The 15,703-nt window shown below is 36.2% G+C and overlaps 1 protein-coding gene across 1 annotated transcript in view; it reads right to left on the minus strand.

Moving 5' to 3' along the window:
- LOC107685258 (vitamin D-binding protein-like) overlaps positions 1 to 14,410 on the minus strand; it is a 21,453-nt gene extending 7,043 nt beyond the window's left edge. Inside the window, exons 1-4 of the mRNA XM_016481778.1 lie at positions 14,357 to 14,410; positions 6,866 to 6,954; positions 4,535 to 4,661; positions 3,810 to 4,012 (exon numbers count right to left, since the gene is read on the minus strand). Of these exons, the coding sequence (XP_016337264.1) occupies positions 3,810 to 4,012; positions 4,535 to 4,661; positions 6,866 to 6,954; positions 14,357 to 14,410 (473 nt within the window). The remainder of the gene's footprint in view (positions 1 to 3,809; positions 4,013 to 4,534; positions 4,662 to 6,865; positions 6,955 to 14,356) is intronic.
- Between the last annotated feature and the right edge of the window lie 1,293 nt (positions 14,411 to 15,703).

The following is a 15,703-nucleotide window of genomic DNA, read 5'->3' on the forward strand; positions in this document are numbered from 1 at the left end:
AACCTACCCCTCACAGGAAACTTTGTGCATTTTTAGATTTTCAAAAAAACTCATTCTGAATTATTTATAAGCCTTTTGAATTACGGTGACACTGAAAATGTCCTCATAAATCACCTTCTCGTTGTAATACCTATGTCATACCCATGTTATTATACAAATTTGTGTCCTCATAAACCACATAAACATGCACACACATACACACACACACACACACACACACACACACACACACACACACACACACACACACACACACACACACACACACACACACACACACACACACACACACACACACACACACACACACACACACACACACACACACACACACACATAAACATGCTTTTGATCTCATTCATACATTGACTTCAGGAGGATACATGCTATTTTGTGAATCCCCTGCTATGCCATACATCATGAGTTTATTTATATTTTGTGGCCACTACTATAAATGCATGTTCTGAGGGCAGCCCATGAACAAAAACGTTCAGTTAACCAGCAGGAGGCTGCAAGACCTCAAGGTGTTTTGAAAATATTCTCCAGAGGAGGTTCTGGTCACTTACATTTACATTTCGTCATTTAGCAGACGCTTTTATCCAAAGCGACTTACAAATGAGGACAATAAAAGCAGTCAAAACTAACAAAAGAGCAACAATATATAAGTGCAAATGACAAGTCTCGGTTAGCCTAACGCAGTACACGTAGCAAGGTGTATATATATATTATACACACACACATATACACACACACACAAAGAAAAACAAGTAGATAGAATAGAAAAAATAGAAACCTAGTGTTTGTTTGTTTTGTTTTTTTAATAAAAATAAAATAAAAAAAGAAGATAAAGTAGAATTAAAATAGAATAGAAAGTGTTAGAGTTAGAGGGTCAAATAAAGGTCACTTCACCCTAGGTTTCTGCTGTAATACTAGGACAGGGGTTTTAAAACTGGGGTCCATAAGAAGGTTCTGTCCAATTTATATCTCTATATATTTATTTATATCTATATATCAATATATCAATATTTATGGACAGTGCTGAATTTTGAATTGAATTAGAAATGTTTCTCTTCAGGTTTATACTTTTTAACATCCCTCTAATAGTGTATTATGATTTTCTATAGAAAAAGCAAAGGTTAACACAGAATCAATATGTTCTTGTTAATATTTGAATTATTTGCTTTTGTCTTCAGTTTAATAACAAGTAGTATTCAAACAATGCGGTCTTTATCATACTATTTCTGACAGAGTTTATATACGTTTTTATAGGAGGGGGCTTTCCCAAACCCACAGCCCCATCAGTAAGGCTCAAAATGAAGTTCCAAATGTAGGTTCGGCAGGAGCCTAATCATTCAGTCCAGTCAATCATCGTTACGAGCCTATATAAGCAGCTCTCATTGCACTGTGACCACCGTCCCATTGTCAATTCTTCCGGCATCCCTGGGGTTGAACTCCTAGGGTTCGAGCCTCCATTAAGGACAGCAAGCCAAGTTTGTTTACCATTAACCATCAGGACTGGATGGTCAGGCGAACTCGTGAAAAAAACACTAGAAGCTTATCTTGCACTTAGTCATAGCCAATACAGCATGATCTTTTCTGGGTCATTCCATGAAATTGGTGCCCTTCTGCATCCCTAAGAAATAATCAAGCATAGAATAAAAACAAAGAATGTGATTTAAAAACATAACAATACTATGTATTCTTTCATCAATATTACATTAAATCAAAGTCAATTAAATATAAATTTAAATAATTTAAATAGCTTTTATGCTGATAAGGGTAAGGTTTTTGGCCTGTCTCTCACTAATTAAGGACAGCAAGCCAAGTTTGTTTACCATTAACCATCAGGACTGGATGGGCAGGCGAACTCATGAATACCCTTTTAATCGACACTTTTCACCAGACTGAATGTTATACTGGCTATCATTTAGAGTTATCATTAATATTATATTGCCAGTGTTATTTTAGTATTATTTATATATATATTTAATATTTTGAATTGAATTTTTCAAAATGGTGAAGGACTATGTAAGAACATATATGATTGAACTAAAATTAATTTCATTTTTTTCACTTTTACTAAATTTTAATTAACAATCTGTTTGACATTTTTAATAGCTTCAGTGAACAATAACAACATTTGATATTATTTAAGTAAATAAAACAATTGCTAAAAAATGCATGAAATGCATCTATTGTGGAATTTAATGATCATAGATGCTTTCTAAAAACAGAATTTTGTTGGCATTAGTCTATTTCACACAGTGTAGAGCTTAAAAGAATGTATTTATACATTTAAAGGCTGATATACAGGTCACCCCAAAATTAAGAATGTAAAGTGTTATGCTCCACCACTAGAGGGTACAGTTGGGCTGTGTAATGACAGAGTCTTATCAGGGAGTTTTTTTTTTAAATGCTTTTAAATATCCTTTATTTTAATATTAATGAAAACTTATGTTCTTCTTAAATTTCTGACAGAGCGCCCTGCCTCACATTAATTTCACTTGCATACACACTTTGGTTCAACAAATGACCTGGTATTAGCCCCCCGAAGCACTGTGAAAATGTCACCTTTAATGACACCAGGCCCTGAGGTAAACTCAGCAGAACATGCTAGAACACATTTGAATTCCATGTTGAGTGGCTCATCTAATTACAGTTCAAGATAAATTAAACATACGTTTCTGCGCACGGCTGTCTGCCTCTCAGCAAGAGTTCAATCTTTCTTGTCCACCCAGGCACACAAGTGACTTCATACGGCTTATTCAGAACAGCACGTGCAGTGCATATTGGCTACATTTTCACTAAATTCGAAAGGCATGAGGTGCTGATCAGAGAACAGCCAACTGATCTGACCATCATGGGAGGGAAATGGCCAGATCTTTCTTTGAGGGCAATCTGTTATAATGGTTAGTTCTCAAGGCATTATTTGCAGGAAAATGATCCTGAGCTTGCAAAGCAAAAATTGAAATCGGATCTGAAATGTTACACAGAGGAGAAATGGGTCTGATCCATATTAATATAAGTGTAATCTGATCCTATTAGTTGCAGGAATATACAGTATAAGAATAGTTTCCACCACATCAATGTTCATGCCCGTGAGGAAAATTTAAGGTCCAGCTGTAGCCCACACTCTCCAGGTGCAGTTCAAATATGTTTTACCTTCATTCTGATAACGGAATAAATTAATATTAGAATCAGGCGAGAAGGTGATCTCGTGAAACAACGCTTTGTTGCACAGTTAAGACTAGATTTCAAGTGCTTCTTGCAGCCCAAATAGATATTTGTTTTAATCTGTCTATGAAAAATTGATCACAAGAGGCATTCTGAGCTTTAGCATTTGAACATAACGCAAATTAAGCAAAAGTCTAAAGCTTTTTTTCTCATTAATGAGCATTCAGAGAGTCATTTTGCTAATATGCTCATATTCATAGCCACTCTGTTAATAATTCATGACTATTTGCACTCTTGCCCTTTAAGCAGCTTGCTAAAGATCAAAATCAAAAGGAACGCTCTCCATTGTGTTTTGGAAAAGGAGATTGGGTGACTATTCCCAGAGTGGGTCACGGTGAACACGCAATATGCCAATTACTGTTTATTACTCAGCATCACATTAGCATTTACACCACATTAAGACAGATCAAAATATGGTGCAGTGATCACAAGGTCTTCGTTCAACAAAGCACTTGATCTCAGCACATCAGAATGAAATAAGCGGACTAGCAGAAATATCTTTTCCGGTTGACCTTTGCTTTAAGAGACGCATGGATTCCCTACCTCTGAATATCTGATGAATATTAAAATAGCACCTGTCAATTCTATGTGGTTGAGCTTCCTCACAGAGCTTAGATGAAACAGGATTGGCTACGTCTGCAGACTGATGAGGTTGCCTTTTCAAGTCATCCACGCAGGGAAGAGTATCCAGGGCAGGTTTACTGCAGCACTTCCGGAAATCCTCAGACATGGCATCCAGTTTGGATTCACTGCAGAGAACTTTCTGAAAGCTTGTTAGCTATTATGAAAGGAAAAGAACAATGAATCTGGCTTTTACTCACATGATATCAGAGCTCTGTCAAATTCACACTAAAATTGAATGGCAAAAATGATAATGATGAAATTGAAATGAACAGAAACAGCAGCTTTGATAAAAGCATTATGTGACTGACTGCAGGTATTAGTGGGAAGATACAGATAAAAAGGCTGTTCTAAAGGAACTCGCCCATGAAAGGATGGCCATGAAATGAAGTTTAGAGACACAGAGTAAAAGAAAAAAAATGTCAGATTAGAAACGTGAGTATTATATCTTCCAGTAGCTGCATGTTTTTCATCAGTTACCAGAGAAAAAAAGTGCATTCTTTTTGTTTGTCATATCATCAGACATCTTGTGAAGCGGAACAGGAGAAATGCACCACCAGAAGGATTACTGGTCAAAAGAATTGTCCCAAGAGACATTTGAACCTTTGTGCTGCTCATTGTGGTTGGATGAAAACACAGCATCGAGTGGCCCACCCCCTCCCCTGACCCTTCTCCTCACCTCTTGAATTATACATTCAGGTTGGGGCTGTAAACAGCATTTTTCCAGCCCAGACTGAAAACGAGCAGATATGGCTGATGCCTCTTCAAAGGACAGTCCTAGGAGATTTCCATAATATGCAGACAACCTATAAATATGACACAATTTACATATGTAAGGAAATGTAAGTCCATGGTATGTAATGAGCATGACACATTTAATTCACACATTGGGCCATATAGGAAACTAAACAGTTAACATACAGTTAGGTCCATATATATTTGGACACTGACACAATTTTCATAATTTTGGCTCTGTATGCCACCAGAACAGAAATAAACATAAAACAATCAAGATGAAATTGAAGTGCAGACTTTAAGCTTTAATTCAAGGGGTTGAACAAAAATATAACATAAAAAATGCTTAGGAATTACAACCATTTTTATACACAGTCCCCCCATTTTCAGGGACTCAAATGTAATTGGACAAATAAATATAATCATAAATAAAATGTTTTTAATATAAAAAAAAAAAAATCCTTTGCAGGCAATGACTGCCTTAAGTCTGGAACTCATGGACATCACCAGAGACTGGGTTTCATCTTTTGTGATGCTTTCCCAGGCCGTTACTGCAGCTGACTTCAGTTGTTGTTTGTTTGTGAGTCTTTCTGCCTTTAGTTTTGTCTTCAGCAAGTGAAATGCATTCTCAATCGGGTGAAATCAGGAGATTGACTTGGCCATTGCAGAATATTCCACTTTTTTACCTTCAAAAACTCCTGGGTTGTTTTTGCTGTATGTTTTGGGTCATTGTCCATTTGTACTATAAAGTGCCATCCAATCAACTTTGCTCCATTTGACTGAATCTGGGCAGACAGTATATCCCTATACACTTCAGAACTCTTCTGGCTGCTTCTGTCTTCTGTCACGTCATCACTAAACACCAGTAACCCAGTGCCACTGGAAGCCATGCATGCTCATGCCATCACACTGCTCCACCATGTTTCACAGATGATGTTGTGTGCTTTGGCTCATGAGCTGTTCCAAGCCTTCTCCATTTTTTTTCTTCCCGTCATTCTGGTACAGGTTGATCTTAATTTCAGCCATCCAAAGAATGCTTTTCCAGAAGTGGTCTGGCTTTTTTAGATGTTTTTTGGCAAAGTCTAATCTGGCCTTGTTTGCACCTTGTGGTGAACCCTCTGTATTTGCTCTCGTGAAGTCTTCTCTTGATTGTAGACTTTCAAAGTGACACACCTACCTCCTGGAGAGTGTTCTTCTCTTGGCTGGATGTTATGAAATGATTTTCTTTACCATGGAGAGGATCCTCCGATCATCCACCACTGTTGTCCTCTGTGGACGTCCAGGCCTTTTTATGTTGCTGAGCTCACCAGTGCATTCTTTTTTTCTCAGAATGTACCAAACTGTTGATTTGACCACTCCTAATGTTCTTGCTATCTCTCTAATGGATTTGTTTTGTTTTTGAAGCCGAACAACTGTCTGTTTCACTTGCATGGAGAGATCCTTTGACTGCATGATGTATGCATGAGTTCAGAGCAACAGCTTGCAAATGCAAATGGCACATTTAGAATCAACTCCAGACCTTTTACCTGCTTAATTGATGTAGAAATAACAAAAGAATAGCCCACGCCTGTCCATGAAACAGCTTTTGAGTCAATTGTCCAATTACTTATGGTCCCTTGAAAAAGGGGGGAGGTACATATTAAAGAGCTGTAATTCCTTAACCTTTCCTCCAATTTTGATGAGAAATCAAATGAAAGCTCAAATTAAAACCCTCAAATTATAACTGTACCGTGAATATGTTTTGGTCAGCAGCTAAAATAATAAAAATTGTGCCTGTTTCCAAATATATGGACCTGACTTATTTATACCTATACGTATTTGCATGTGCTTCTCCTAAACTGGATCACATGTCCTTGTGGTATTTTAAGCATTATTATGATTTAACAAAAAAGTAGAGAATAAAATACTGAAGTAGGAGGAAAGAAGCATGTGTAATATTTTTCAGAAATGTTATTTTCCTTTCCTCATGTCATTCTAAACCCATATGCTGATGCTGTTTCTTTTTTTAGAAAAGGTTTTCTATAGATTTTTTTTCTTAATATAAGTTCTATACTAAGTTCTGTAGTAAACATTACTTGAAGAAACATTTACATTTATTTTTGTCCAGCAACAAGAGTCATAACTTGATTTTGAACAAAAACAACAACAACAACAACAATAACAACAACAGTATACTATTTAGAAACACCATGAGAATGGTGGATAATAACAGAATTTTTGCTGAAACTTGTTCTGTAATATTATGATGAAGCTGTGCGAGCCATGGCATATTTACCCAAACTTGAAGGATTTCAAATTCACTTGGTTGTTGCAAACATTGGAGAGAAACCTCAGAAAATTTTTGGAGCTTTGCATTTGGAGTCTCTGTAAACAGGTTTGTAATAAGATATTAATGAACATCACATAACACATACCACATCAACCACCACCATTCATTAGCATGATTATCATATTTTTTTTGTGCATTTCCACAATCATTATTGGGGTTTTGACCTACATAAATTAAACTGATTTAAACTGAATGATATCATTATACTGTATTAATCACTCTTATCCTCATAATCACTTTATTCCATCCTATATTTCTGCTCCCTTAGACAAATTGCTAGACAAAACTAGACAAATAGCACTCTTCCCCCTACACAGCAACTAAAATAAAGACATTTAATTAGTAGCTGTTCAAAGCAGTGTGAGCAGCAAAAAGCAGATTTTAGCTCCATGAACAGCACATGTGAATCCACCATCACAGGTTTTGTTTTGACAATATTATGTTGGAATCCGGTTTGTTCCTCACAATAGACTGTGCAAGAGCCTTCAGGCAATTTGATACCAAAAGCAGACACACAATACACAATGATGATTATTAGTCCCATTACAGGCTGGCAAAGCACCCTTTAGCTTGTATATGGCGGCATATGGTACAATTTTTGATTGTCTTCAGACAATACATATAACTAGGTTAGTAAAGTTTGCAGACGAACTTTGAAGTTGGCTTGAGAAAGCCTTGTCTGAAAGTTTGAAATAGCTTTGAAAAGCTTAAAGTTTAATTTTAATTGTTGAAACTGAAGTTTGGGACAGAGTGGGAACACACATGTTTCTAGCATGAATTAACTTGCTGCTAGCATTATTTAACATGTCACTAGCATGTTGCTAGCATGATTAACATGTTGTTAGCATATTTAGCTCAAAACTAGCATATTGCTAACATGTTTCTAGCATGATTAGCATGTTCTTAGCATGTTTCTAGCATGATTAGCATGTTACTAACATGGTGTTAACACGATTAGCAAGTTACTAGCATGATTAGCATGTTGTTAACATGATTAACAAGATACTAACATGATTAACAAGTTACTAACATTTTGTTAGCATGTTTCTAACATGATTAACATGTTACTAGCAGTGTTGGGGAGTAACTAGTTACATGTAACGGCGTTACGTAATTTAATTACAAAATAAATGTAACTGTAATCAGTTACAGTTACTAAGAAAAAATGTGTAATTAAATTACAGTTACTTATGAAAATGTTAACGATTACAAAGGGGGTTACATTTGAATATTTACACACATCCACATACAGACTTAATTGATTTCTTTCCCAAATTGCGCTGACTACTCTGAGACATACGGCCCTATAATTTCCGCGATGCGGAAAATACGGACTGATTTGTAGAATCCAGTCATAAAAACGGAATTCCTATAGCCTAACGCGGACGGAATATGCCACATTTTGGACGAATAAATCAAAAGTAGGTTTATTATTGTATAGTTGCCTGCCGAATGTACTAAAGCGACTATTTCCGAATTTGCTATTCGATAATTAAATCTCTAAAAAATCATGAATCGGTTAGTCGTGACTGGCAATGCTTCGGCTCGCGCGCTCTCCGCACCTCCGGCAAACGGTTTGGATCAGAGTAATCAATGCGAGAGAGAGAATGGACTGGACTGTGGAAGCGCACAGGTGGAACAGAGAAGCAAAACTACTGTTCAGGGTTTCAAGTGCAGGTCACCCAGCAAGCAATTTTGCGTTTAAAAGACGTCTATTAGCCGTCTAAACACAGCCCAGACGTCTAGGCTAAAACAAGGCTAAATTTGGGCTGTCAGTGAAAATTTATTACATTTTAAATAGGGTAACTTGTAATCTGTAACTTATTACATTTCCAAAGTAACCTTCCCAACACTGGTTACTAGCATGTGTTAGCATGATTAGCAAGTTAATAGCATGTTGTTAACATGTTTCTTGCATGATTAACATGTTACTATTATGTTCTTAGCATGTTTCTAGCATGATTAGCATGTTATTAGCATGTTGTTACCATGAACAGTAAGTTACTAGCATGTTGTTAACATGTTTCTAGCATGAATATCATGTTACTAGCATGTTGTTAGCATGATTAACAAGTTACTAGCATGATCCTAGCATGATTAGCATGTTGCTAGCATGATTAGCAAGATATTAGCATGATTTTAGCATCATTACCACGTTATTAGCATGTTGTTAGCATGAACAGTAAGTTACTAGTATGTTGTTAACGAGAACAAGCGTACGACAGTTAGCGGAAGCTAGAGATTAAGGTTTATAAAGTTGTAAATATGGATATTATTCTTACACAAACGCATTGCGTCACTTCAGAAGGCCTTTATTAACCCCCCAGAGCCGTGTGGACTTCTTTTATAATGGATTGGTTCAATTTTTATTTAAATTATAATGGACTTCAAATTTTGGGCTACCATCCACTCCCATTATAAAACTTGGAAGAGCAACAGTGTTTTTTAATATAACTCAGATTGTATTTGCCTGAAAGAAGAATGTCATATACACCTAGGATGGCTTGAAGGTGAGTAAATCATGGGGTAATTTTTTTTGGGTGAACTATCCCTTTAAGAGATACGGTACAGTCATACCACATATTACACGGCATTTCACCACATAAATAATTATTGCGATTTAAGATGAAACTTTTAAAATCGTAACAGTTTGTTAGTTATCTTATAATCCATTACAGTGTACAAAAAAATCGTCGCAAAAATGGCAGCAGCTGCGTTTGTATGAAACGAGAGACAGCGAGTATACCAGGATGACGTAAATTAATAATTGTACACATAATATTGATTTGAGTTTTCATATTTTAAGCTTGCACAAAGAAAAACTGTTCCTAGCAAGTGTATAGCGCCGACTTTAGTTACCGCACGTCTCAGAGCGCTGACTGTTTCTATAGCAACTGGGACTTCTAACAGCAGCTGCAGTGACATGCTGACTTTACCGATTAGCGATGGGCTCTTTCATTCAGAAGGCAGGGCTTCCTGCGATTGAGCGGCCATATTAAGCGTTGCATTTTTCCCCATTCAACACTATATGAGTGACACGCCTTGGGTATTCTATAGTCTATGTTATTACTCATTGGTTACTTGAAAAGTCAAATGAGTGTGAGAGCGAGTAATAGTAACCCTAATTGTGTTAGCATTACATTAATAACATGCTAATTGTGTTAGCATTATGCTAAAAACATGCAAACACAATTAACGTGTTATTACCATGAAATTAGCATGATTAGCATGTTGCTAGCATGTTTTTAACAAGATGTTAACATGATTAGTATGATGCTAGCAATATGCTAACATGATTAGCACATTGTTAGCATGATGCAAGCATGTTTTTAACAAGATGTTAACATGATTAGCATGTTGTTAGGGCTGGGCGATTTGGCAAAAAAATTTAATCTGGATTTTTTTCAGAACGTTTGACCGATTCTCGATTTTTTACGATTTTTAACTAGTCAATTTAAAAATTTTACTACAACATGATTCAAATAGCTCTTTCTTTATTAACCCTCTAGTTAAAGAAAATTATATTCTAAGTACAGCATACATGAAGTTGAAAATCATGATGTAAATGTTAAACAAATCACTTGTTAAATATCTTTGCAGAAAAGATGCATGAACTACAACTGCATCCTGTACAAACTTGTCTTATAGCCTACATGTTATATGTTCAGAAATAATAGGCTACAATGAAAATGCTTCAAAAAATTCTCAACAGTCAGTGTAATTCAAATTCAAAATGTCTGCCTTTATACATAGAATCTGAAAATTGTACATGTATTTTTGTACAATATATTTACAAGTACGTACTTGTAAATATATCTGTACATTCATTTAAACAGTTACATTTCTCTATATTTCTACTTCTGTATATAGTGCATTATTTAATTTCCTGTTTTTCTTATATTAGTGTTATACTCCATCTCTACTGTGTAATTCCTATGTCTGCTGCACTAGTTTGCACTATGTCATACTTCTGCACTGGAAGCTCCAGTCACTAAGTCAAATTCCTTGTCTGTGTAAACATACTTGGTAATAAAGTTCTTTCTGACTTCTGAAGGTATAAACCAGTAGACTATTAACAATAAATGTTCTGTGAAAACAATGAACAGCAGCTTTCAGCCTGTCACCATGATGCAAACATGAAATATTAGACATACAGTAGTAGTTCTTTACAGCTTTTTTTATTAGATTGCGCCGCTTTTCTATTGTTTTTTCTATGTAAACATGGACGCGTTTGACTGCTGCACTAGGATCTCTTGCAGCATCTCACGCATGAAATGGCATTATAAAAATGCAGCGCTCAAATTAAAAGAAGTTCACTTACATCTTCTTGCATGTTTTTTCTATTCCACTGTCCACGTCGCATCTTTGTCAACACAAAAGCGCATTCTGTGTGAATGGCCCCAGCTAACAATTTTTGGTTCGCTTATTTCAGACAAATTCTGCAAAAATAGTTTGTTTATGATTAAAAAAATACACATTTCAGCATTAGAATAATCAGAAACATCTGCAAAGTTTTAATTAGTTTACATGGTTATGACAACTAAAGATAACATGCAGGTTATAAATTTTATAACCTAAAGGGAACGTTCCCAGAACATTCTTATTTGGTTCCCAAAAAAATAACCAAATGGGAACCTAATGGGAATGTTAGGGGAACGTTCTGTGTTTGTTGGGGTGCCTCGTGATGTGAGCGCGTCACACGTGAGCGGTTAATCACGTGCGCCGACATGTGGTTTGATCGTTCTTGAATATTTCTATTAAAAATTGCGATTCCTCGATTTCTAAAAAATAAAATTGCGGCAAAACATTAAATTCGAATTAATCGATAAAATCGGAAAAATTGCCCAGCCCTACATGTGGTTAACATGAAGTTAGCATAATTAGCATGTTGCTAGCATGATGCTAACAAGTTTTTAACAAGACACTAACATGGATAACACTAATAACATGTCATTAGCATTTTTTTAGTAAGATGCTAATGTTTTCCACTATGCTAATACAGTTAACCTGTCATTAGCATGATGTTAGCATGCTATTAACACGTCTTAACATTTAGGTAGGCGATTCTAACATGTGTTAGCATGTTTTAGCACGTTCGTAGCATTATTTAGCACTTAGCTAAGCAATGCTAGCATGATATGGCATATTGTTAGCATGATGGTAGCACATTTTGACAGTTTAATCATGTTTTAAAAACTGTATAATTTTTTGCATGTTTTAGCACTTAGTTAATCACTATTAGCATGTAGCTATTTACTGCTAACATGTGTAGCATGTTGGGAGTCCTATTTGCTAGCATGAGTCAAAAGAACCAACTCCCATGACTCTACGATATTCTGATGCAAAGATATAGGACTTGCTAGATGGTTGCTAGGGAGTTTTGGTTGCTATCGTACACCCGATTGCTTATAAAAGTCATAGCACACCTCTCCTCAATAAGCTGCACGATGTGACGCCTCTTTCGTGGGTCTGTGGCAAACGGTGCGGGACGAGTTATGCGCCAAAGTTTTTACGGAATCTATAATAATAATAATAATAATAATAATATGTATGTGAGATAATAATAGTGATGCTTCGCCTTTGGCAAGCACCACTAATAAGCTTAGATAGTAGATCAGTAAGTTGGCTTTCTCAAGCCAACTTAAAGGGTTAGTTCACCCAAAAATGAAAATTAGCCCACAAATTACTCACCCTCAAGTCATCCTAGGTGTATATAACTTTCTTTGATCTTTCAAGCTGTTTAATGCCACTCAGCGGGTGTTGTATGCGTCGGTCCAAAAGAAGTTAAATAAAAAGCGCCCATCCATAAAAAAAAAAAAGTGTCTCACACGGCTCCGGGGGGTTGAACAAAGGCCTCGTGTAGCGAATTGATGCGTTTTTGTGAGAAAAATATCCATATTCAAAACGTTATAATCACTTTAATGTAGCTTGTGCCAACAGTCCTACACGGAAGCAGCTCCGGGAGGATGACGTATGAGTTCAGTGTTGTGCATGCGCCACTCAGAAGTGACGAACGTGGAAGGGCAGGGGAGAGATCAAAACAAAACACCGGTCACTTATTAGAAGTACAAAACAAGGATTTGTAAAGAAGAATGTCGGAGGATTTCGATATAAGCCAAGAGGAGACTGGTTTTCCTTTGCTAAAGTAAGGAAACTTAGCTTCCTTTGCTCTTGTTAACAAACGTTGGTTTTCACGAGACTCACCGGCGCATGTGCAACGCTGAACTCATACGTCATCCGCCCGGAGCTGCTTCCATACAAATCCTGCAGAATGTAAATTCCCCTAGATGCCCAACTTTCATTGAAATATGGGCCAGAGTTCTGCAAAAGATTGTAATTATGCCATATGGGGGAGCGATCACAGAGTTTAGTATTGCAACCCATTTGATTTTGAACATTTGACCAAACCTGCAAAGAGTTACTTATAATTGGCCCAAACCTCTTATGTGCAGTTTTAGGTTTAAGTCCAGCAAATAACAGATCTTCAATTCTGTGAGGTTTTACAATTTCTTGTTCTATCTGGCGCCAGAGAAGAACAGAGTCTTTATCACACAAATTTGTGAATGCCTTTACCTGGAAGGACCAATAATACAATTTAAAGTCAGGTAGTGCCAAACCACCAGATAATTTCATCCGCTGAAGAGTATTCAGACGAATATGTGTTTTTACATCTCTTTAATCACCAGAAAACAAATAATCAGTAATTTTTTGTTGTTGTTTTTTTTCCCCCATTACAGCTTAAGAAATCTCTTAGGCCTTATCCTTTTCTGTCAGTTTTAGGGACAAAAAAAGGTAACACTTTTCTTCGATAGTCCACCTTAGACATTCTATTAACAGTAAGTAACTTTGCAACTACATGTCAACTAGCAGTTAGTAGAGTATTAGTAGACTCCACTTAATTTGTAGGGTACTGACAACATAATTTGGTAACACTTTATAATAACTGCACGCTATGAATCATTAGGTAAGCATTAGTAAATAGTCAGTTAATCCTTTCTAAAGCATTGTCCCAACATTAATAGTCATTAGTAAGCAGTTTATAAATACAGCTATAAATGCCTTGTTCTTGGTTTATAAGCATATCTATTACAAAGGAGCTTTAAAGGCTCAGTTATCTTCCTAACAGAAAAAATAAACAAACACAACATAGAGGGATACATAACTCAGAAATATTTATTTAAAGAAAAAAAAAAAATGGAACTTTACACTTGATTTTTTTTCTATGAAATTGCAGAGGTTTCTTTTTCTTTCTTTTTCATCAAGTGAACAGTTGTACAGTTTCATTTTTTCAATCTTGAAAAAATATTTTTGTGTTCTGTATCCCTCTGTATTGTGTTTGTTTAACTTTTCTGTTTGGAAGATTAATGAGCTTTTAAATCTCCTTTGTAAATGCTTTACAAGGTATAAATAGTCTAAATGCATGTGCCCGCTGTGCACCGTTCTCCTGATGCCTCCGGGATGGCGTTTGCACTGACGGCTTGGGGCCGCCATCGCTGCTTGCAGCTATATTTATTAGGGCCCAAGCCAGTAAGGAGCAGGCCCTATTGTTTTTCGAAGGATTATTATTATTATTATTATTATTATTTTTCTTTCAAGTTTTTTGGGTATTTTGGGGCCCTTAACATACTCGAAAACTCTTGAAACATTGCACACATGTTGAAATCTGCGGCCATCAGGGCTGGACTGAGTTTCACATGGGGGGGTCACCGGGGGGGCGTGGCACAGCCTTTAAAAAGGCGACATTTCAGGAGCTCTGTAGCACGCACCGTTTGATCTACACTCACCAAAATTCATACACATATAGGTCTCATCAGGCTGAACAACTTTCATGCTGACCGTCAGTGCTCTGCCCAACAGGAAGTTGGCTATTTAAGGTTTTGTGAAAAGTGCATGCTGTGGAATTTGATATACTCCTATGAGGGTTTCCAACCGATTGTCACCAAACTCGGTGAACATGATCTCAAGACATGGAGGATGCTAAATTGCGAAGAGATTTTTGATATCTCGAACGGTTTGCTCGTGGCAAGGCGATGAATTTATGGCGAGAAATGAGAAACAGGAAGTGTCTAATAACATACACATGCATTGTCTGATTTTGATCAAACTTCAGGGTTTTTTTCGGTGTATGATGCCGATCGCATAAATGTGACTATTAGGAGTCAAAGTCATAGCGCCACCAACTGACGGCAGGAAGTGTGTCATTTTCAAATTTGATTTGAATGTGGATTTTTGGAAAAATATGTCTGTGAATTAATGTATACTCCTCAGAGGAGAAATATACTATACATACCAAACTTTTCAACATGATGCCAATATACTGAAGATGCTAAATTGCGAACGGATTTAGAATATGTTTAACTGTGTTGCCATGGCAATTTATTCAATTAACAGTAAAAAAGATAACAGTCATTTTCTCATATCTTTAAAGTTCGTCATCCTAACTCTTCAAAACTTTTTACATATGGAGAACAAGTTATTCTTAGGAAACATGCTAAGTGTCATAATTTAATCATGCTCAGGGGTCACTAAAGAACTTAAACTATCACACATTACAGGTCATAGGTGAAGACTGAAATACCAAGGATGACCACCTGATGGAGTCACAGGATTAAAAATCTTTTAACCCTCTCTGTGTATCAGAATGAAAAATAATGCATGGATCTTTAAAAGAAAAAATAATTAAGATTTATATTTATATTATATTTATTATTATATATATATATATATATATATTCTATACCCTCTCTCACTGATAGGATAAGAAATATTTTAAGTCTAACACTT

The sequence above is a fragment of the Sinocyclocheilus anshuiensis genome, unplaced genomic scaffold (genome assembly GCF_001515605.1).
Source record: "Sinocyclocheilus anshuiensis isolate Anshui unplaced genomic scaffold, SAMN03320099.WGS_v1.1 scaffold577, whole genome shotgun sequence".
Lineage (NCBI taxonomy): Eukaryota > Metazoa > Chordata > Actinopteri > Cypriniformes > Cyprinidae > Sinocyclocheilus > Sinocyclocheilus anshuiensis.